This window comes from Microcaecilia unicolor, chromosome 7 (assembly GCF_901765095.1).
Source record: "Microcaecilia unicolor chromosome 7, aMicUni1.1, whole genome shotgun sequence".
NCBI classification, from domain to species: Eukaryota; Metazoa; Chordata; class Amphibia; order Gymnophiona; family Siphonopidae; genus Microcaecilia; species Microcaecilia unicolor.
The window spans coordinates 150327400-150348677 of record NC_044037.1 but is presented as its reverse complement, the minus strand read 5'-3'; the positions used below and the strand labels follow the sequence as shown (position 1 = coordinate 150348677).

The 21278-nt window shown below is 48.8% G+C and overlaps 1 protein-coding gene across 1 annotated transcript in view; it reads left to right on the top strand.

The window, feature by feature from the left end:
* Positions 1-21278, top strand: part of RBM44 (RNA binding motif protein 44) — a 356864-nt gene that overhangs the window by 121456 nt on the left and 214130 nt on the right. Inside the window, exon 4 of the mRNA XM_030209835.1 lies at positions 7328-7508. Within this exon, the coding sequence (XP_030065695.1) occupies positions 7328-7508 (181 nt within the window). The remainder of the gene's footprint in view (positions 1-7327; positions 7509-21278) is intronic.

Sequence of the window (21278 nt, the reverse complement as noted above, 5' to 3'; positions counted from 1 at the left end):
ACACAGGTGAGGTCTAGTGAAGCAATCAGCACACAGAGACAAGACTAACACAGAAACAGACAGAAGCCAGCATAGATGCTGACCCCCAGAAATAAGGTAAGTCTGAGGGTGGTCACGACTACAGACGTGGCAGTAACTACCACTGTTTTTATTTGCATACCTTTTATTACTGGCTGTCTTCAGTACATATTTCACCTTCAGGTAACTCAATAGTTTAATCATATCAGCATGATGATGAAGATCCGGGTCTGGTTTAGGGTGCAGTTCCCTGTGTTCTCTCAATCTTGAGCAGGGTTTGTGCTGGGGAGTCTAGAAAACACTGTGTAAGAACTTTTCTCATCAGCTGGGAAGGATTGCCTCTTATCACCCCCCCCTCCCCCTCAGGGAGCCCAAAAATTCTAATATTGGACCATCTGTTACAGTTTTCTTGATCTTCTAGTTTGCTAAAATGTTCAGCCACTTTTCTAGTCATTCACCCCTCTCCTGTTCCTGTTCCACCTAGTGTTGTCTTCTCTCCATGTGCTCCAATCTCTCACAAAATGCTGCCTTCTCCAAATTTTGTACAACCATGTCGGCAATCTCAGTTTTAGCCACCCAAAGTTTGTGGAGAACCATCTGCAATGTTTGGTCATTCACTGTTTTCTCCAGTGAGTGAGATGTCTCTGGAGCTGAGCCTGGGTTTTTTCGCTCATCACCAGGTCCCACTTTGGCTGCATACATTTCTTTTATAGAGGAAGTTGGCTTAGTCTTCAGCATACATGTGACAAGGGAAGAGCTTGTGCTGGTGGCACCCCTTCCTCATTTCCAGCAGCAGTAATGCAGCTAATTTACCATATTATCATGCATATATAATTAGCGCGAGACACCTTCCCCCCTGCGCATTATATGTGTGTGCACACTATGGAATAGATTAGTAAATGGCACCCAAATTTGGGTGCCTTTTATAGAATAGCACTTAGTTCCAGGATCTGCGCCCAGTTTTGGGCATGAGGATTTTTACCAACTTGAAACCAGGTGTAAATTAAGACATTCAAATTGGACACAGATCCTCCAAATTCTGTAATACTGTGTGTGTTTTAAGGGAATGTCCCGACCCACCCATGTCCTTCTCATCGTTATGTCTCCTTTTTGGATTGGTGCAGAAACATTTAGATGCTATTTTATAACAGGGTGAGTAAATGTGGTTCCTTTCTGATCTGCAGTTTTTGGGCCATTTTGATGTCTTGCTTCCATTATAATGCTTTTCTGCCCTGAAAAATCATCACAAAAATAGTGCATAATGCTAGTCACCATATATTCTCTAGCATATGGATTTATTTATTTTTACATTGCCTTCCAGCTGTCTTTGTGCCCTGCATCTCTCCCTCTCCCTCTCCTCCCTTCATCTTCCCCCTCCCGGCAGTCCTCTGTGTATCCAAAAGTCAAAATAAAATAATTTGTAAAGGCATGGGTAGATAGTGTAACCCCCTTTCTCTCCTTCCCACAATCCCTTCAGTCATCCTTGCTTTGTTGCTTTCTCTGACACAGCAGTCTTCTGCAATCCAGACAGGCAGGTTAGGTGACATTGGGGGGCCTTTTCTCTGGGGGAGTTTTCCCATGTAAGCGTCAAGGATCGGCCTCAGATGCTGTCTGTGTGGATTGTGGAGCTTAAGATTTTCTTTTCCAAGATGCATATAACCTTTGACGTGCTCGTGGGTGCTTCTTGACATCCAGACTTCATGTGCCTGCTTCTGCTCTACTTCCCTATTCTCTTTCCTTTATTATAACGCACTGACATAAACACACGATCTCTCTCTGTGACACACAACACACACAGTTCCCCAACCCCCCCCCCCCCACAAGGTAACTGTCACACACACACACCATTCATGCACCATCGCAGTTAATCAAACCCACCCCCACCACTGTCAGAAACTCACAAACACAAACAATCTATCACATACACAGTTACTGTCTGAATCATATACACACACACTGAAAAAGCCAAGAACTACACAAACTACCCCTCCTCTCTCAATAGAACATTGATGTACAACACTTAGGAACTCCACTCAAACACATACTATCAATAAAAAAAAACGTATATTAAAACTGTTCAGGTCAAAACAAACACACTTGTTTGTAACTTTCCTCAGGTGCTGGACCTGAACCAAACTCCTGCAAGTAAAGTAAATTCTGACCTTTTAAATTCCAAACTTCTCAACTTTCTGGCTATAGGTGAGATACCTGATATTCTCTTTAATTTAATGCTTATTGCCTAATTAATTTATTTGCCCTGTGAAACCTCTTATTTTCTTTCTTTCTCTTCCTGCCAAGCTCTGATAGAGAGGAGAGGCTGTTTAAACTGCATTGCATTACATTGAGGCTCTAAAGTTGCATTTTACATTGCTGAAACTGCTATAATTGTTGGGAATATTTAGATTTATATTACAAAAAGGAAAGTTATATTCTAGGGCAATTTTGAAAGTTAAATCAATTGAAAATTCTTTGATCAGACTGTACCATTTCTGGTCCCATCTAGAGAATTGCCTTGATAACAGCATTTAGCTTACACACTGGGACTTATAATCCCACCCACCCCAGGGTTTTCCACTCATTTATAGACAAACCAAACCTCATTAACATTTTTTCTCCTCAATCATACACAGGCAGTCTTGCAGACTGTTAACCCCAACATAGTACACCTGTTCATACCCATTTCAATCAATCAGGATGACTTTTATTCTCTGCAATAATTGTGGTGCTTTAGTTTCAAGGCCAATCATCTGGAGACTTAAAGCTTGTCCTATCTGTCTTCAGCTATCTAGTTTAAAACAAGAGCTCAGTAAAGTAATGCAAGAATTGGATGCAATTAAAGCAGCTTCTAGGACTACACAGAAAAATAACTTCTCACCACTGCCTCAAAGAATAAAACCACATAAGAACAGATGGTTCACAGTAGGCTCAGGCAGACTTCGTCAGGTGACACAGAAGCATCCACCCGCACAAGTGTTGCCACTAAAGAATTCTTTTGCTCCATTACAGCACTGTGATGCTCCTAAAAATAAAACTGAGGCAGAGGAAAAAGCAATAAAGTTGGAACAAAAACATATGAAGGTACCCAAAGTGAAGAGACACCCCCAAATCATAAATGTTGAAACACATACCAGGAAATATAGATGGAAAGCGATGGCCACAAATGCTCGTAGTCTAAGCAATAAAGTTCATGACCTTCAAGCCCTGATGTTGGAGGCAGACTTAGATGTTGTTGCAATCACGGAGACATGGCTCAATGGTTTCCATGAATGGGATTCAAACATACCAGGCTATAATCTATTTAGGAAGAATAGAGAGGGTCGAAAAGGTGGAGGAGTAGCTCTGTATGTAAAGTATGATATCATGGCGACTGAAATGACAAGGACCTGGGGAAAGGAAGAAGCAATATGGATCACTTTAAAAAGAGATGATAGAACCTCTGTCCACGTGGGTATTGTCTACAGACCCCCGACACAATTAGAGGAACTAGATAAAGATCAGATCACGGATATTGAAAAATTAGGAAAGAAAAAAGAGGTTCTTTTGATTGGAGATTTCAATCTGCCGGATGTAGATTGGAAGGTTCCGTCTGCAAAATCGGAAAGAAGTAGAGAGATCGTGGATGCTTTCCAAAGTGCTCTGCTCAGACAAATTGTGACGGAACCCACGAGGGAGGGAGTGACGCTGGATCTGGTGCTCACAAATGGGGATAGTGTGTCAAATGTCCGATTGGGTGCACACCTGGGAAGCAGTGACCATCAAACGGTTTGGTTTGATATGACGGCTGAAGTGCAGGGCGGCCACTCTAAACTCAAAGTCCTGGATTTCAAGCGTGCTGACTTTAGTAAAATGGGGGAATACCTGAGGAAGGAGCTGATGGGCTGGGAGGACGTACAAGAAGTGGAAGGACAGTGGTCCAGGCTGAAAGAAGTAATAGGGCCACAGACCTTTATGTAAGGAGAGTAAATAAAAGCAAGAGAAAAATGAAACCAATATAGTTCTCCAAGCAAGTGGCTGAGAAATAAAGGCTAAAGAGTTAGCGTTCCAGAAATATAGAAAATCTCAAGAAGAGGAACACGGGGAGGAATACCGGATGAAACTGAAAGAAGCCAAGAGAGAGGTACGTCTGGCGAAGGCGCAAGCGGAAGAACAAATGGCTAGAAATGTAAGGAGGGGAGACAAAAATTTCTTCAGGTTTATTAGTGAAAGGAGAATGACTAAAAAGGGAATTGTGAGACTAAAAGATACAGCGAAACGCTATGTACATAATGATGAAGAAAAAGCCAATTTGCTAAATAGATACTTTTGTTCGGTTTTCACTGAAGAAAATCCTGGAGAAGGACTACGAGGGACTGGCAAAAGTACACCTGAGGAGTGGATAGAGCACCGTTCACGGAAGAGAGTGTGTATCAACAACTTGGAAAGCTAAAGGTGGACAAAGCCATGGGACCGGACGGGATCCACCCCAGAATATTGAGGGAGCTCAGAGAGGTTCTGGCGGGTCCTATTAAAGATTTGTTTAATAAATCCTTGGAGACGGGAGAGGTTCCGAGGGATTGGAGAACGGCGGATGTGGTCATAAGTACATAAGTACATAAGTAGTGCCATACTGGGAAAGACCAAAGATCCATCTAGCCCAGCATCCTGTCACCGACAGTGGCCAATCCAGGTCAAGGGCACCTGGCACGCTCCCTAAACGTAAAAACATTCCAGACAAGTTATACCTAAAAATGCGGAATTTTTCCAAGTCCATTTAATAGCGGTCTATGGACTTGTCCTTTAGGAATCTATCTAACCCCTTTTTAAACTCCGTCAAGCTAACCGCCCGTACCACGTTCTCCGGCAACGAATTCCAGTCTAATTACACGTTGGGTGAAGAAAAATTTTCTCCGATTCGTTTTAAATTTACCACACTGTAGCTTCAACTCATGCCCTCTAGTCCTAGTATTTTTGGATAGCGTGAACAGTCGCTTCACATCCACCCGATCCATTCCACTCATTATTTTATACACTTCTATCATATCTCCCCTCAGCCGTCTCTTCTCCAAGCTGAAAAGCCCTAGCCTTCTCAGCCTCTCTTCATAGGAAAGTCGTCCCATCCCCACTATCATTTTCGTCGCCCTTCGCTGTACCTTTTCCAATTCTACTATATCACCACAAAAGTGGTGATAGGGAAGAAGCTGGAAACTGCAGGCTGGTAAGCCTCACTTCGGTTATTGGAAAAGTAATGGAAGCGATGCTGAAGGAAAGGATAGTGAATTTCCTGGAAGCCAATAAGTTGCAAGATCTGAGACAACATGGTTTTACCAAAGGGAAATTGTGCCAAACGAATCTCATTGAATTCTTTGATTGGGTAACTGGAGAATTGAATCATCGACATGCTATAAACGTAATCTACTTAGATTTTAGCAAAGCTTTTGACACGGTTCCCCACAGGAGGCTCTTAAATAAACTCGATGGGCTGAAGATAGGTCCAGAAGTGGTGAACTGGATTAGGAACTGGTTGAAGGACAGACGACAGAGGGTGGTGGTAAATGGAATTTGCTCAGAGGAGGGAAAGGTGAGTAGTAGAGTGTCTCAGGGATCGGTGCTGGGGCCGATTCTGTTCAATATATTTGTGAGTGACCTTGCCGAAGGGTTAGAAGGTAAAGTTTGCCTATTTGCGGATGATACTAAGATTTGCAACAGAGTGGACACCCGGGAGGGAGTGGAAAGCATGAAAAAGGATCTGAGGAAGCTAGAAGAATGGTCTAAGGTTTGGTAATTAAAATTCAATGCGAAGAAATGCAAAGTGATGCACTTAGGGAGTAGAAACCCAAGAGAGACTTGTGTTAGGCAGTGAGAGTCTGATAGGTACTGAGGGGGAGAGGGATCTTGGTGTGATAGTATCCGAGGATCTGAAGGCGACGAAACAGTGTGACAAGGCGGTGGCCGTAGCGAGAAGGTTGCTAGGCTGTATAGAGAGAGGTGTGATCAGCAGAAGAAAGGAAGTGTTGATGCCCCTGTACAAGTTGTTGGTGAGGCCCCACCTGGAGTATTGTGTTCAGTTTTGGAGGCTGTACCTTGCGAAGGATGTTAAAAAAAAATGGAAGCGGTGCAAAGAAAAGCTACGAGAATGGTAAGGGATTTGCGTTCCAAGACGTATGAAGAGAGACTTGCTGACCTGAACATGTATACCCTGGAGGAAAGGAGGAACGGGTGATATGATACAGACGTTCAAATATTTGAAAGGTATTAATCCGCAAACAAATCTTTTCCGGAGATGGGAAGGCGGTAGAACGAGAGGACATGAAATGAGATTGAAGGGGGCAGACTCAGGAAAGATGTCAGGAAGTATTTTTTCACGGAGAGAGTGGTGGATGCTTGGAATGCCCTCCCGCGGGAGGTGGTGGAGATGAAAACGGTAACAGAATTCAAACATGCATGGGATATGCATAAAGGAATCCTGTGCAGAAGGAATGGATCCTCAGAAGCTTAGCCGAAATTGGGTGGCGGAGCAGGTGGGGGGAAGAGGGGGTTGGTGGTTGGGAGGCGAGGATAGTGGAGGGCAGACTTATACGGTCTGTGTCAGAGCCGGTGATGGGAGGCGGGACTGGTGGTTGGGAGGCGGGAAGTACTGCTGGGCAGACTTGTACAGTCTGTGCCCTGAATAAGGCAGGTACAAATCAAGGTAAGGTATACACATATGAGTTTGTCTTGTTGGGCAGACTGGATGGACCGTGCAGGTCTTTTTCTGCCGTCATCTACTATGTTACTATGTAAATAGATAAAACCCTTGCTAGCGTCTGTTTCATTTGATTGAGAAACAGGCCTTTCTTAGTAGTACAATTATATTTTATTAAATTATTTCTGAAAAAGAAAAAGGCTTAAAATGCTTTTTAAAGGAAGAATAACATTGAATACATCACATATATGTAAGAATACAATTATTTTTTTCCATAAGAGGAAATGTATGTATTTTTCTTCCCTGGAAAATAATTACTTGTAAGTCATTCTGTATATATAAATAAAAGGTTTAAGTTTAAATGCTTTCAGCACATTATTGAAAATAGTAAAATCCACTATTGCATTATTTCTTTCATCAAAAATCTTTGAAAATATGTGTACATTATCCTGTTAGATATAGAAGAATTAATGTTTTGCCAGTTGCTACAAAAATGTGGAAATCCAGAAAATTTCTACCTCAGCACATTATTGAAAATAGTAAAATTCACTATTGTATTATTTCTTTCATCAGAGATCTTTGAAAATTGCAGAGGTTTTTGTGCATGTAGGGATCTTGTGTTTAGTTGTGCTCTTTATATTTTGACAGGAATTTTACAAATGAGAAAACAGAATTGGTTTCTAGTCTTTTTACCAGTTTGGCAGAGCTTGAAGCCAGATACAAGATAATGAAAGAGAAACTGCTAAGAGGCACATCATTGGAGGCTCTACTACCACTATTCATGGAGGTTAATACGAAAACAACTGATGTGCCCTATACACCATCAATGGTAGTATTACAATAATCCTTAATTTATAATTTATGCATATTTTAGGAAATTCTCAAATGTTTTATTGGTTATTGGAGGGTATTTCTGGGGGTTTGCAGTTTTTATTTATTTATTTATTTATTTATTGCAATTGAATCCCACATTTTCCCACCTCTTTGCAGGCTCAATGTGGCTTACAATATATCATGAATAGTGGATTTACATAAGAAAATATACTTCCTTGCCATCAAGCAGATGAAGCCATTACGTATGGGTTGTGTCCATCAACCAGCAGGGGGAGATAGAGAGCACTCAACTTTTCACAGTGCCTTATGGCCAGCCAGCTCCACTGCCTCTTCAGTATTCTCTCTCCCCAAGCAGGGTGGCTGCAGCTTATTTGAGCTCCATCAAAAATCTGCATGGGGGTGGCTCCTGGCTTGCCAGTTGTTAGCCAGGGTGTTAGAGGCTATAGCAGCTTCACTTTGAAGGCACATAGGTTAGCCCTTTCCCTACCTTACCCATGCCCCCGTGGATGTGGACATATTAGCTTGCTTTTCCCTGTCCTTTCCCACTCAGTGGATGCAGGCACATTGGTTCGCCTTTCCCTGCCTTTCTCACTCATCTGAGCCTCCGGAGTTCTTATTACCTCTGCTTTCCTCACAGCGTTAAAAAAAAAAAAATGGAACAGAGGTTTTCCTTTCATTCTTCTATGGGACTGGAGCTGTGATACTCGGTCCGGTGAGGTAAGAGTGTTTTCTAACTCCTCTGGGGTGGGCCCGCGATCGGGGCATTTTTTGGCGCCATTTTGAATTTTCCCGCCGTTTTTGGCGATGGCTGCAGAGAATGTAAAGCGCTGTTCTCGGTGTGGCAAGCGCAAATCAGCAGCAGGGCTCTGTAAATCGTGCTGTACAGGTGTAAGAGCCGGCCCGAGCATGGCGAGCGATGATTCTTTCCGCTCAGAGCTGGCAGCGGACGCCATTTTGAATTCTCCGCATGGCGCGGCCTCCGTAGAGACGGAGAGCTCTGACCCCGGGGGGGGGGGGGGGGGGGGACACCTCGAATTGAGGCTATTCAGGGAGCGGCTAGCCCCGGACGGGATCTGGGTGCCCAGGGTGAGTTTTTCTCCCCTGATTTTGTGTTATTGCATAAAGCATACATGCTGAAAAGAGCTCTCCCTCAAGGGTCGTCTGAGGCCCCGTCTATTGTCTCCCCCCCCCCCCCCCCCCCCCCCCCCCGGGTGGATTCTGGCCTGGGACTGCCCGCTGAGGCTATTTTCCCTGATAATTGGCATAAAGAAAAGCGTAGGAGGGCTAATTCCCCTTCAGATTGTGGTGCACCTCCTTTCCCCCTCTCTCCCCCCCCCCCCCCCCCCCCCCCCCCCCCCCCCCCCCCCCCCCCGTGGTCGGGCTGTGAGGTTTCGGAGATTTCTGGCAGGCCTTCATGGTCTGAGGAGCCAGAGTCGGGTGCAGAATTACCACAGGATCTGGGTGATCCCTCCGCGGTGAGGATTTTCCACCGTGATGAGCTGCCAGCGCTTATTTCAGATGCCCTACAGGTCCTTTCTATTGAAGAGCCTGACATTGGCACGGCCTCCTCTGTGAATCCTAGGATGGCTAGTACCAAAAAGCCTGCTCGAGCCTTTCCTTTGCATGACTCCATCCAAGAGCTTATTTCCACTCAGTGGGCTTACCCCGAGGGACCTTTGAAAGTTTCCAGGGCTATGGGGCAATTCTCCGAGGACAGCAGGCTCATTGTTCTCACTGATGGGTGATGTCCACGGCAGCCCCTCCAATCGGAACTTCACTAGCAAAGGTCTTTGCTAGTCCTCGCACGCCCATGCGCACCACGCATGCGCGGCTGTCTTCCCGCCCGAACCGGCTCGTGTTCGTCAGTCTTCTTTTGTCCGCGCTCGGTACGGTCGTGTTTGCGCCGTTCGCGCCCCTTAAGTTGACCCTCTCACGTCTTTTGACTTTTCGCGTTAAAAAAAAAAAAAAGGGATTTCGGAGAAGGGCCTTTCGGTCTTTTTCCCCTTCTCGTATTTCCAGTTTTTGGCCCCGTGAAGTTTTCTTTCGTTTTTGGGGTAGGCCCTTTTGAGGCCTCGGGTCGAGTTTTTTCTCCCCCTCTTTTTGGTGCCTTACCGCAATTACGAGTTTTGATTTCGCCGGCGTGATTTTTCCGCCCATGTCATCGAAGTCTCCCAGCGGCTTCAAGAAGTGCACCCAGTGCGCCCGGGTAATCTCGCTCACTGATAGGCACGCGTCGTGTCTTCAGTGTCTGGAGGCTGGGCACCGCCCGCAGGCCTGTAGTCTTTGCACCCTTTTACAGAAAAGGACTCATGTAGCGAGATTGGCCCAGTGGAACGTTTTGTTCTCGGGCTCTTCGTCGGCATCGGCACCGGGAGTATCGAGTGCGTCGACAGCGTCAAGACCTCCGCCCTCGGCCGCGACTGTATCGGTTGCATCGAGGCATCGACCGTCTGCATCGTCGGGGCCGAGACATCGGAAGGCTGCGTCGGTGACCGGGACCTCCACTAGTGCTGATGTCGTCGGACGGTGGTGCTTCGACTGGAGTGCAGGTGAGGGCTGTCCATTCCCCTGCTGGTGGCGGTGAGCCTTCGGGTGGGTCTCCCCCTACCCTTAGGGCTCCTGTGGTACAGCCCCCCCCGAGACCGACCTTCTTCGGCCTCGGCCCCGAGGAAGCGACGGCTGGATTCTACGTCGTCTTCATCGGTACCGGGAAGCTCCGGTGACATGCTTCGTTTGAAAAAGTCAAAGAAGCATTGACACCGGTCTCCTTCCCGCGTCGGTACCGAGAGCTCTGGGTTGCCGAGCGAGTCGGCACCCAGTAGGCATCGGCACCGGGAGGACCGCTCACCCTCTGTTCAGGAGGTGTCCATGCGCTCCACCTTGGACAGCCCGGAACAGCCTCCACGCCCGGAACAGACTCTGACTTCGACACCTGCATCGGCTTCCATGTCTTTCTCCACAGCCGCCCTGCACGAGAGTCTCTGGGCCGTTCTCCCATAGATCCTGGGAGAGCTGTTGCGCCCTTCCCCTCCGGTACCGGGGGTGCTTGCGCCACCGGTACCGTCGAGTGAGGCGCCGGCTGGCCCCTTGCCCGGGGTGAGGTCTCCGACATCGGTGCCGCTTGCGGTACCGACTGCGGTCGCCTCCCAGGAAGGCTCCCCGACGACGTCAGCGGAGGGAGCTTCGCCGGTGCGGGCGAGGGAGTCTACCTCTCGACGCTCACATCGTGGCCGTGGTTCCACAGAGTCGAGCCGGGTACGGCTTCAGACACAGGTTCATGAACTTGTGTCTGATACCGATGGTGAGGCCTCGTGGAAGGAGGAGGAGGACATCAGGTATTTCTCTGACAAGGAGTCTGATGGCCTTTCTTCTGATCCCACTCCCTCCCCTGAAAGGCAGCTTTCTCCTCCCGAGAGTCTGTCTTTTGCGGCCTTTGTCCGGGAGATGTCTACGGCCATCCCCTTCCCGGTGGTTGTGGAGGACGAGCCCAGGGCTGAAATGTTTGAGCTCCTGGACTATCCTTCTCCACCTAAGGAAGCGTCCACAGTACCCATGCATCATGTCCTAAAAAAGACATTGCTGGCGAACTGGACCAAGCCTTTAAGTAATCCCCACATTCCCAAGAAGATCGAGTCCCAGTACCGGATCCATGGGGACCCAGAGCTGATGCGCACTCAGTTGCCTCACGACTCTGGAGTTGTGGATTTGGCCCTAAAGAAGGCTAAGAGTTCTAGGGAGCATGCTTCGGCGCCACCGGGCAAGGACTCTAGAACCTTAGACTCCTTTGGGAGGAAGGCCTACCATTCTTCTATGCTCGTGGCCAAAATCCAGTCTTACCAGCTCTACACGAGTATACACATGCGGAATAATGTGCGGCAGTTGGCGGGCTTGGTGGACAAGCTCCCTCCTGAGCAAGCCAAGCCATTTCAGGAGGTGGTCAGGCAGCTGAAGGCGTGCAGAAAATTCCTGGCCAGAGGGGTGTATGACACCTTTGATGTTGCGTCCAGGGCCGCTGCTCAAGGTGTGGTGATGCGCAGACTCTCATGGCTGCGTGCCTCCGACCGATCCAGCAGCGGATTGCGGACTCGCCTTGCCGTGCGGACAATATTTTTGGAGAGAAGGTCAAACAGGTGGTAGAGCAGCTCCACCAGCGGGGTACCGCTTTCGACAAGTTCTCCCGCCGGCAGCCTTCAGCTTCTACCTCCACAGGTAGACGTTTTTATGGGGGAAGGAAGACTGTTCTCTACTCTTCTGGTAAGCGTAGGTACAATCCTCCTTCTAGACAGACTGCGGCCCAGGCTAAGCCCCAGCGCGCGCGCTCTCATCAGCAGCGTGCGCCTCAGCAAGGCCCCTCGGCTCCCCAGCAAAAGCAAGGGGCAAGCTTTTGACTGGCTCCAGCAGAGCATAGCCGACATCAATGTCTCAGTGCCGGGCGATCTGCCGGTCGGGGGGAGGTTGAAAGTTTTTCACCAAAGGTGGCCTCTCATAACCTCCGACCAGTGGGTTCTCCAAATAGTCCGGCAAAGATACACCCTCAATTTGGTTTCCAAACCTCCAAATTGCCCACCAGGAGCTCAATCCTACAGCTTCCAGCACAAGCAGGTACTTGCAGAGGAACTCTCCGCCCTTCTCAGCGCCAATGCGGTCGAGCCCGTGCCATCCGGGCAAGAAGGGCTGGGATTCTATTAAATGGACTTGGAAAAATTCCGCATTTTTAGGTATAACTTGTCTGGAATGTTTTTACGTTTAGGGAGCGTGCCAGGTGCCCTTGACCTGGATTGGCCACTGTCGGTGACAGGATGCTGGGCTAGATGGACCTTTGGTCTTTCCCAGTATGGCACTACTTATGTACTTATGTACTTATGTACTTCCTTGTGGAAAAGAAAACGGGGGATGCGTCCTATTCTAGACCTAAGGGCCCTGAACAAATATCTGGTCAAAGAAAAGTTCAGGATGCTTTCCCTGGGCACCCTTCTTCCCATGATTCAGGAAAACGACTGGCTATGCTCTCTAGACTTGAAGGACGCCTACACGCACATCCCGATACTGCCAGCTCACAGACAATATGTGCGATTTCAGCTGGGCACACGTCACTTCCAGTACTGTGTGCTACCCTTTGGGCTCGCCTCTGCGCCCAGAGTGTTCACCAAGTGCTTGGCTGTAGTAGCAGCGGCGCTTCGCAGGCTGGGAGTGCACGTGTTCCCATATCTCGACGATTGGCTGGTGAAGAACACATCCGAGGCAGGAGCTCTACAGTCCATGCAGATGACTATTCGCCTCCTGGAGCTACTGGGGTTTGTGATAAATTATCCAAAGTCCCATCTTCTCCCAGTGCAGAGACTCGAATTCATAGGAGCTCTGCTGGATTCTCGGACGGCTTGTGCCTATCTCCCAGAGGCGAGAGCCAACAACTTGTTGTTCCTCGTCTCGTGGGTGCGAGCGTCCCAGCAGACCACAGCTCGGCAGATGTTGAGATTGCTGGGCCACATGGCCTCCACAGTTCATGTGACTCCCATGGCCCGCCTTCACATGCGATCTGCTCAATGGACCCTAGCTTCCCAGTGGTTTCAGGCTGCTGGGGATCTAGAAGACGTGATCCACCTGTCCACGAGTTTTCTCAAATCCCTGTATTGGTGTACGATTTGGTCCAATTTGACTCTGGGACGTCCTTTCCAAATTCCTCAGCCACAAAAAGTGCTGACTACGGATGCGTCTCTCCTGGGGTGGGGACCTCATGTCGATGGGCTTCACACCCAGGGAAGCTGGTCCCTCCAGGAACGCGATCTGCAGATCAATCTCTTGGAGTTACGAGCGGTCTGGAACGCTCTGAAGGCTTTGAGATCGGTTGTCCCACCAAATTATCCAAATTCAGACAGACAACCAGGTTGCCATGTATTACATCAATAAGCAGGGGGGCACCGGATCTCGCCCCCTGTGTCAGGAAGCCGTCAGCATGTGGCTTTGGGCTCGCCGTCAGGGCATGGTGCTCCAAGCCACATACCTGGCAGGCGTAAACAACAGTCTGGCCGACAGACTGAGCAGGATTATGCAACCTCACGAGTGGTCGCTCAACTCCTGAGTAGTGCGACAGATCTTCCAGGTGTGGGGCACCCCCTTGGTAGATCTCTTTGCATCTCGAGCCAACCACAAGGTCCCTCAGTTCTGTTCCAGGCTTCAGGCCAATGGCAGACTGGCACCGGATGCCTTCCTCCTGGACTGGGGGGAGGGTCTCCTGTATGCTTATCCTCCCATACCTCTGGTCGGGAAGACTTTGTTGAAACTCAAGCAAGACCGAGGCACCATGATTCTGATTGCTCCCTTTTGGCCGCGTCAGATCTGGTTCCCTCTTCTTCTGGAGTTATCCTCCGAAGAACCGTGGAGATTGGAGTGTTTTCCGACCCTCATCACACAGGACGAAGGGGCGCTTCTGCATCCCAACCTCCAGTCTCTGGCTCTCACGGCCTGGATGTTGAGAGCGTAGACTTTGCCTCTTTGGGTCTGTCAGAGGGTGTCTCCCGCATCTTGCTTGCTTCCAGAAAAGAGTCCACTAAGAGGAGTTACTTTTTTCTATGGAGGAGGTTTGCTGTCTGGTGTGACAGCAAGGCCCTAGATCTTCGCTCTTGTCCTACACAGACCCTGCTTGAATACCTTCTGCACTTGTCTGAGTCTGGTCTCATGACAACTTAGTGCAATCAGTGCATACCATTACCGTGTGGAAGGTAAACCGATCTCAGGACAGCCTTTAGTTGTTCGCTTCATGAGAGGTTTGCTTTTGTCAAAGCCCCCCGTCAAACCTCCTACAGTGTCATGGGATCTCAATGTCGTTCTCACCCAGCTGATGAAACCTCCTTTTGAGCCACTGAACTCCTGCCATCTGAAGTACTTGACCTGGAAGGTTATTTTCTTGGTGGCAGTTACTTCAGCTCGTAGAGTCAGTGAGCTGCAGGCCCTGGTAGCCCAGGCCCCTTACACCAAATTTTATCATAACAGAGTAGTCCTCCGTACTCACCCTAAGTTCTTGCCAAAGGTTGTGTTGGAGTTCCATCTGAACCAGTCAATTGTCTTGCCAGCATTCTTTCCCTGTCCTCATTCCTGCCCTGCTGAACGTCAGCTACACACATTGGACTGCAAGAGAGCATTGGCCTTCTATCTGGAGCGGACACAGCCCAACAGACAGTCCGCCCAATTGTTTTTCTTTTGATGCCAACAGGAGGGGAGTGGCTGTGGGGAAACGCACCATATCCAATTGGCTAGCAGATTGCATTTCCTTCACTTATGCCCAGGCTGGGCTGGTTCTTGAGGGTCATGTCACGGCTCATAATGTTAGAGCCATGGCAGCGTCGGTAGCCCACTTGAAGTCAGCCACTATTGAAGAGATTTGCAAAGCTGCGACGTGGTCATCTGTCCACACATTCACATCTCATTACTGCCTGCAGCAGGATACCCGACGCGACAGTCGGTTCGGGCAGTCAGTGCTTCAGAATCTGTTCAGGGTTTAGAATCCAACTTCACCCCCCTAGGCCCATGTTTATTCTGTTCCAGGCTACACTCTCAGTTAGTTGGATAAATTGTTAGGTCAATCTCAGTTATGTCTTCGCCGTTGCGAGGCCCAATTGACCATGTTTGTTGTTTTGAGTGAGCCTGGGGGCTAGGGATACCCCATCAGTGAGAACAAGCAGCCTGATTGTCCTCGGAGAAAGCGAATGCTACATACCTGTAGAAGGTGTTCTCCAAGGACTGCAGGCTGATTGTTCTCACAAATCCGCCCGCCTCCACTTTGGAGTTGTCTTCCCTTGTCTTTCTTTTGCTACATATGGGACTGACGAACACGAGCCGGTTCGGGCGGGAAGACGGCCGCGCATGGGCGCGCGAGGACTAGCAAAGGCCTTTGCTAGTGAAGTTCCGATTGGAGGGGCTGCCGTGGACGTCACCCATCAGTGAGAACAATCAGCCTGCTGTCCTCGGAGAATACCTTCTACAGGTATGTAGCATTCGCTTTATACCCTCTGCGTGAGGAGCATTTGGCTCGCTTTGCAATGCCTAAAATAGATGCCCTAGTCACTGCGGTAACAAAGAGAACTACCCTCCCTGTGAAAGGAGGAGTTGCCCTGAAGGATATACAAGATCATAGGCTGGAAGCAGCACTTAAACAGTCCTTTGAAATTGCAGGTCTTACGGTTCGGGCGTCTGCATGCAGTTGTTATGCTGCTAGAGCCTGCCTGGCGTGGTTGCAACAGGCAGTGGAACAGCCCGGAGATAGAGCGGAGCCCTTCTCGGATGTGGCTCCCCAGCTGGAGTCGGCCTTGTCCTTTTTGGCTGATGCCCTTTATGATATTGTCAGAGCTTCGGCTAAACAAATGGCAGTAGAAGTGGCGGCTCGCCGTCTTATTTGGCTACGACATTGGGCAGTGGACATGGCCTCTAAGCAAAGGTTGGTGAAGTTGCCCTTTCAAGGCCTTCTCCTATTTGGTGAGGAGTTGGGAAAAAAAAATTGTGACAGGCCTGGGAGATCCTAAACCCCAGCGCTTTCCCGAAGATAGGCCTTGGCCTTCCTCCAAGGGCCAGGCGGTCCACTCCTCTTATAGACCTCGCTTCCGTGAAGCTAGAAGGTACCGCCCGGGGCGTTCTGCTGGGTTCACTTCTCGTGCCCGTTTTTCAGCAGATGAACTCCTTTCGCTCGGACAAGCGTTCCGCAGCCACCAGCTCTAGGCCTGTAGTTCAGGGGCGACCCTCTCAATGATGGTGCGCCGGCCCCCTCCTCGCTTCCTGTCATCGGAGGATGTCTTTCCCTCTTTGCCGAGGAGTGGGCCAATATTTTCTCAGATCAGTGGGTTCTGGACTTGATCAGAGATGGCTACAGAATAGAATTCAATGCCCCAGTAAGAGACGTGTTTGTGGAGTCCTGATGCGGTTCTGCCGCCAAACGGGCAGCGGTAGAGGAGACTTTGCAAGGTCTGATTTAGTTAGGGGCCAATACTCCATCTACTTTGTGGTGCCGCGAAAAGGTGGGTCTTTTCGCCCTATTCTGGACTTAAAAGAATTAAACAAGTCCCTGAGAGTGCGGCATTTCCACATTGAAACCCTGCTCTCCGTCATTGCTGCGGTACAGCCAGGAGAGTTTCTCACGTCTCTAGACCTGAAAGAAGCTTACTTGCACATACCAATTTGGCCCCCGCACCAGACGTTTCTGAGGGTTGCGGTGTTGGGAAAACATTTCCAGTTGCGGGCCTTGCCTTTTGGCCTCGCCACAGCTCCCTGAACCTTTTCGAAGGTAATGGTGGTAGTAGCTGCTTTGCTCAGGCGAGAAGGTATCAGGGTTCACCCGTACCTAGACGACTGGCTCATCAGAGCAGACTCTGTAACAGAGAGCTATCAAGCTACAGCCAGAGTGGTCTCAGTACTTCAATCTCTAGGCTGTGTCGTCAATATGGCCAAAAGTCACCTGACCCCCTCGCAATCTCTAGAATATTTGGGGGCCAGGTTCAACACAGACTCAGGCTATGTATACCTACCAGAGGTAAGGCGGTGCAAGCTTCAGAATCAGGTCCGTCTGCACCTGAGGATGCCCCGCCCGCTAACTTGGGACATTGTCCAGCGGCTGGGATCGATGACAGCCACATTGGAAGTGGTGCCCTGGGCGAGAGCGCACCTGAGACCTCTACAGTATTCCCTACTTCAAAGATGGTCTCCAGTTTCTCAGGATTATCAATGCAGACTTTCTTGGCTCCCTGCGGCCCGACTCAGCATAGAGTGGTGGCTCTCAGACAGCATGCTACGGTGAGGAATGCCACTGGTGCTCCCCCGATTGGTGTCTAGTAGTGACAGATGCCAGCCTGAAGGGCTGGGGCGCACATTGCAAGGGGAAGCATGCCCAGGGTCTATGGACACCCGAGGAGTCGGAGTGGTCCATCAACCGCCTAGAGTTGAAAGCGGTGTTTCAGGTGCTTCTGGCCTTTCAAGTGACCCTGGAAGGATTGGCTGTCAGTGATGTCGGACAACACGACAGCAGTGGCCTACATAAATCGACAAGGCGGCACTCAGTGCAGAGCACTGGCCGCGCAGGCCGAACAGATTTGCCACTGAGCCGAGCTGCATCTTCAGTTTCTGTTGGCAGCTCACATTGCAGGTCAGAGCAACATGCAAGCCGATTATCTAAGCAGGCATCAGATCGATCCAGCAGAATGGGAACTAGCAGACGAAGTATTCCTGCAGATATGTGCCAAATGGGGCAAGCCCGTGATGGATCTTATGGCGACAAGTTCAAATGCCAAAGTCCCGTGCTTCTTCAGCAGACGGAGAGATCCTCGCTCGGCAGGGTTGGATGCCTTGACTCAGCTCTGGCCTCCTGGCCTACTATATATGTTCCCTCCGTGGCCCTTGATAGGGCGCATGCTCCTGCGGATTTGGCTGCACCCAGGAGAAGTGGTCCTCATTGGCCCAGGAGGCCTTGGTATGCGGACCTCTGACAGATGCTAGTGGAGGCTCCCCTTCCTTTACCTCTGGTACCGAACCTGTTGTCACAGGGCCTGGTAGCCATGGAGGACGACTGCTGCTTTGGTCTTATGGCATGGCGATTGAGAGGGCGCAATTGAGGGACAAAGGCTATTCAATCACAGTCATTTCCACTCTCCTGCAGGCCCGCAAGCGTTCCACTTCCGTGGCTTATGCCAGGATTTGGCGCCAGTTTGAGTCTTGGTGTGCTTCAAAAGCGATCACACCCATGCGGGCTCCTGTCTCGCCGATTCTGGACTTTTTGCAGGATGGTGTACTGTAGGATAAATCACAGATAATAAATTACCTGTGTCCAGGTTCCCCTAAGCAGAACTATCTGCAAACAAATAATCCTGAATTAGGTCTAGGGGTGGGAACGTTGGAACCTAGCCAAATACTTCCGTTAGAAAGAACTGTAGCTGAGACTGTAGGCTGAGATATATTAGATTTATTATGGTATATCAGGTAAGAAAATAGAGCTAAGGTATACAAAATAGAACTCTGCAAGCTTTGGCTGAATTCAAAAACACTGGCTGATAAAAACTACACTCATACGTCACACTACTAAACACTAATTCTTATTGGTTACCAGATAAAATTACACCACTGATAAGTCACACTATGTTACGAGGTAGTACCGTTATTAGCAGCTTCTCCTGATCACAAGTATAATGGCACCAGCCTTCTGCTCAGGTAAATACCACTGACTAGCCCCCGACTAGTAGGAAATGAATTACCGTGTTTCTCACCAGGCTGAGACCTCAGGGTCGTCTCTCTCGGGAGCTGGCACGGGACACCTCACAGACTCAAGCTGGATTCACAGCGAGTCTCAGTCGCAGCTGGAAGGGAACTCTTCAGCAGATAAGGAGGTCATAGGTCACGCAGGGCAGGTACAGCTGAACCACGATACTTTCCTCCAGATACACAGTTCATCAGTTGGTGGACCTTATTAGGTCTCACTGGTCTTGTTTTCACCTCCACCTTCTTCTAAGGCTTCCGAATAACTCCTTTCTTTGTTCCCGCTCTCCCCGTACCTCCTGGTCCGGTGGCTGCAGGAATCAAACTGGATCTTTCTCAGCTCACTGCCTGGCAAGAACAGTCCATTGTTCTTGACCTTCAAGTTGTTACATTTTGGTATGCATTTTCTGTTTCTCACCCGCCTTGCTGGAGCCAGCCTTTCAGGGAGATAAGGGGGCCTGCTTTGCCCACAGCATGTCCTTGGAGTTGAGCTTCTGCTGTAATTTTCCACAAGCTGCAAAGCTGTTTCTTGCTGACACAGAGATGTGCGGGTCAGAGTTTACAGTCTCCATTTTGCTGTCATAGGATTATACAGGCCAAGGCCCGCAAGGTGAGACACACAGGGAAATACTCCTACAGTACAAATAGGCTTGGCCTATAATTCCCTGCGGGTGCAAGTGGCAGCGTTGGCCTCCCTTCGTGGTAAGGTTGAAGGTGTGTCTTTAGCTGCTCATCCAGATGTGGCACGGTTTCTTAGTGGGGTGCTTCGGCTCCGGCCTTCCGTACGAGCACCCTGTCCAGCTTGGAACCTGGGGCTAGTTTTGAAGGCCCTGCAGACTTCTCCTTTTGAGCCACTTCGGTGAGCATCGGAGAAAGATTTGACACTAAAGGCCGTTTTTCTTTTGGCCATTACTTCAGCGAGACGGGTGTCAGAGCTCCAGGCGCTGTCCTGTAGAGACCCATTTCTGCAATTCTCAGAGTCCGGGGTCACGGTTCGGACCGTGCCTTCCTTCATGCCTAAGGTGGTTTCAGCGTTTCACCTAACCAGCCTATTTTCTTGCCCTCCTTTGATAAGGAGGTGTTTCCAGAATCTTTTGGGCAGTTGCACCTGTTGGATGTGTGCAGGACTCTGCTGCAGTATCTGTAAGTTACTATCTCTTTCAGGATCTATGATCATCTGTTTGTTTTGCTATCAGGTCCGCGCAGAGGGTCTCTAGCGTCTAAAGCCACTATTGCCCGCTGGCTCAAAGAAACTATCTTTTCAGCTTATCTGCTTGCCGACCGGTCTCCGCCTGTTGCCTTTAAGGCGCATTCTACCAGAGCGATTTCTTCCTCTTGGGCTAAAACTGGAGCACTCTCTTGTCAAGAGATATGCTGTGCAGCAACATGGGCTTCTAAGCTCTCTTTTGCCCGACATTACAGGCTGGATGTGGCTGCTAGGAGGGATGCGCGTTTTGAAGCACAAGTGCTAGCGCGTGGTGTGACCTGTTCCCACCCTATATAGGGATTGCTTTGTTACATCCCATACGTAATGGCTTCATCTGCTTGATGACAAGAAAGGGAAAATTAGGTTCTTACCTTGGTAATTTTCTTTCCTTTAGTCATAGCAGATGAAGCCATGAGCCCTCCCTGTATGATTGTCTGTATGCTGTGAATCTGTTTCAGGTTCTGTTCTTGTTTCCTGAAGTTCCTTCCTTGGGAGAAAGTTGGAAAACAGTCTTCAGGATCCATGTTCACTTATAGGAGGATGAATCCATTCCCTCCAGGAGGTTGCGTGTATCCCCTCCAGTTATACAATAAGGAGGACGAGTTTATTCCCTCCAGAAGGATGTGTTCATTCCCTCCTTTAGAGTTCATGCCCTTGTTAAGGGGCCATCGTTCGCTGTGAGGAAAGTTCATGTTATTCCCATTTCGGTTTGCCATACTGCTTTGGAAGCTTCAAATACTGAAGAGGCAGTGGAGCTGGCTGGCCATGAGGCACTGTGAAAAGTTGAGTGCTCTCTATCTCCCCCTGCTAGTTGATGGACAAAACCCATACGTAATGGCTTCATCTGCTATGACTAAAGGAAAGAAAATTTACCAAGGTAAGAACCTAATTTTCCCATTTGGTATTACAGAAGATGTTGGGTAATATGGTAATAATAGAACATAATAGTTTAACAATCAGGTATTATAAGACAATTCTGGATGTATGTATAGGAGTTCATTTTTGTTGTTCTTTGTGGTATGTCTTGTTAAAGAGATGGGTCTTTAGAAGTTTGCAGAAATTAGAGTTTCCTCTAGCACCTTTGAGTTCCTAGCTTGATCAGAACAGAGTGGGATTTGGCCCATTTTTTTTTTCCACTTTAAACGTTTTTATTGAGGAAGCTTGAAAACAGTTATACCACAGTGTATGTGAAACAACATCTGCTCATAATTTGACACAATACAAACCAATCTGTTCTATATTATATCACCAACATTACAACAATAGAAACTAATCAAGCAAACTTGAGTCCCCATGTACTCTTTACACTGGAAAGGGCAATCCTCCCCC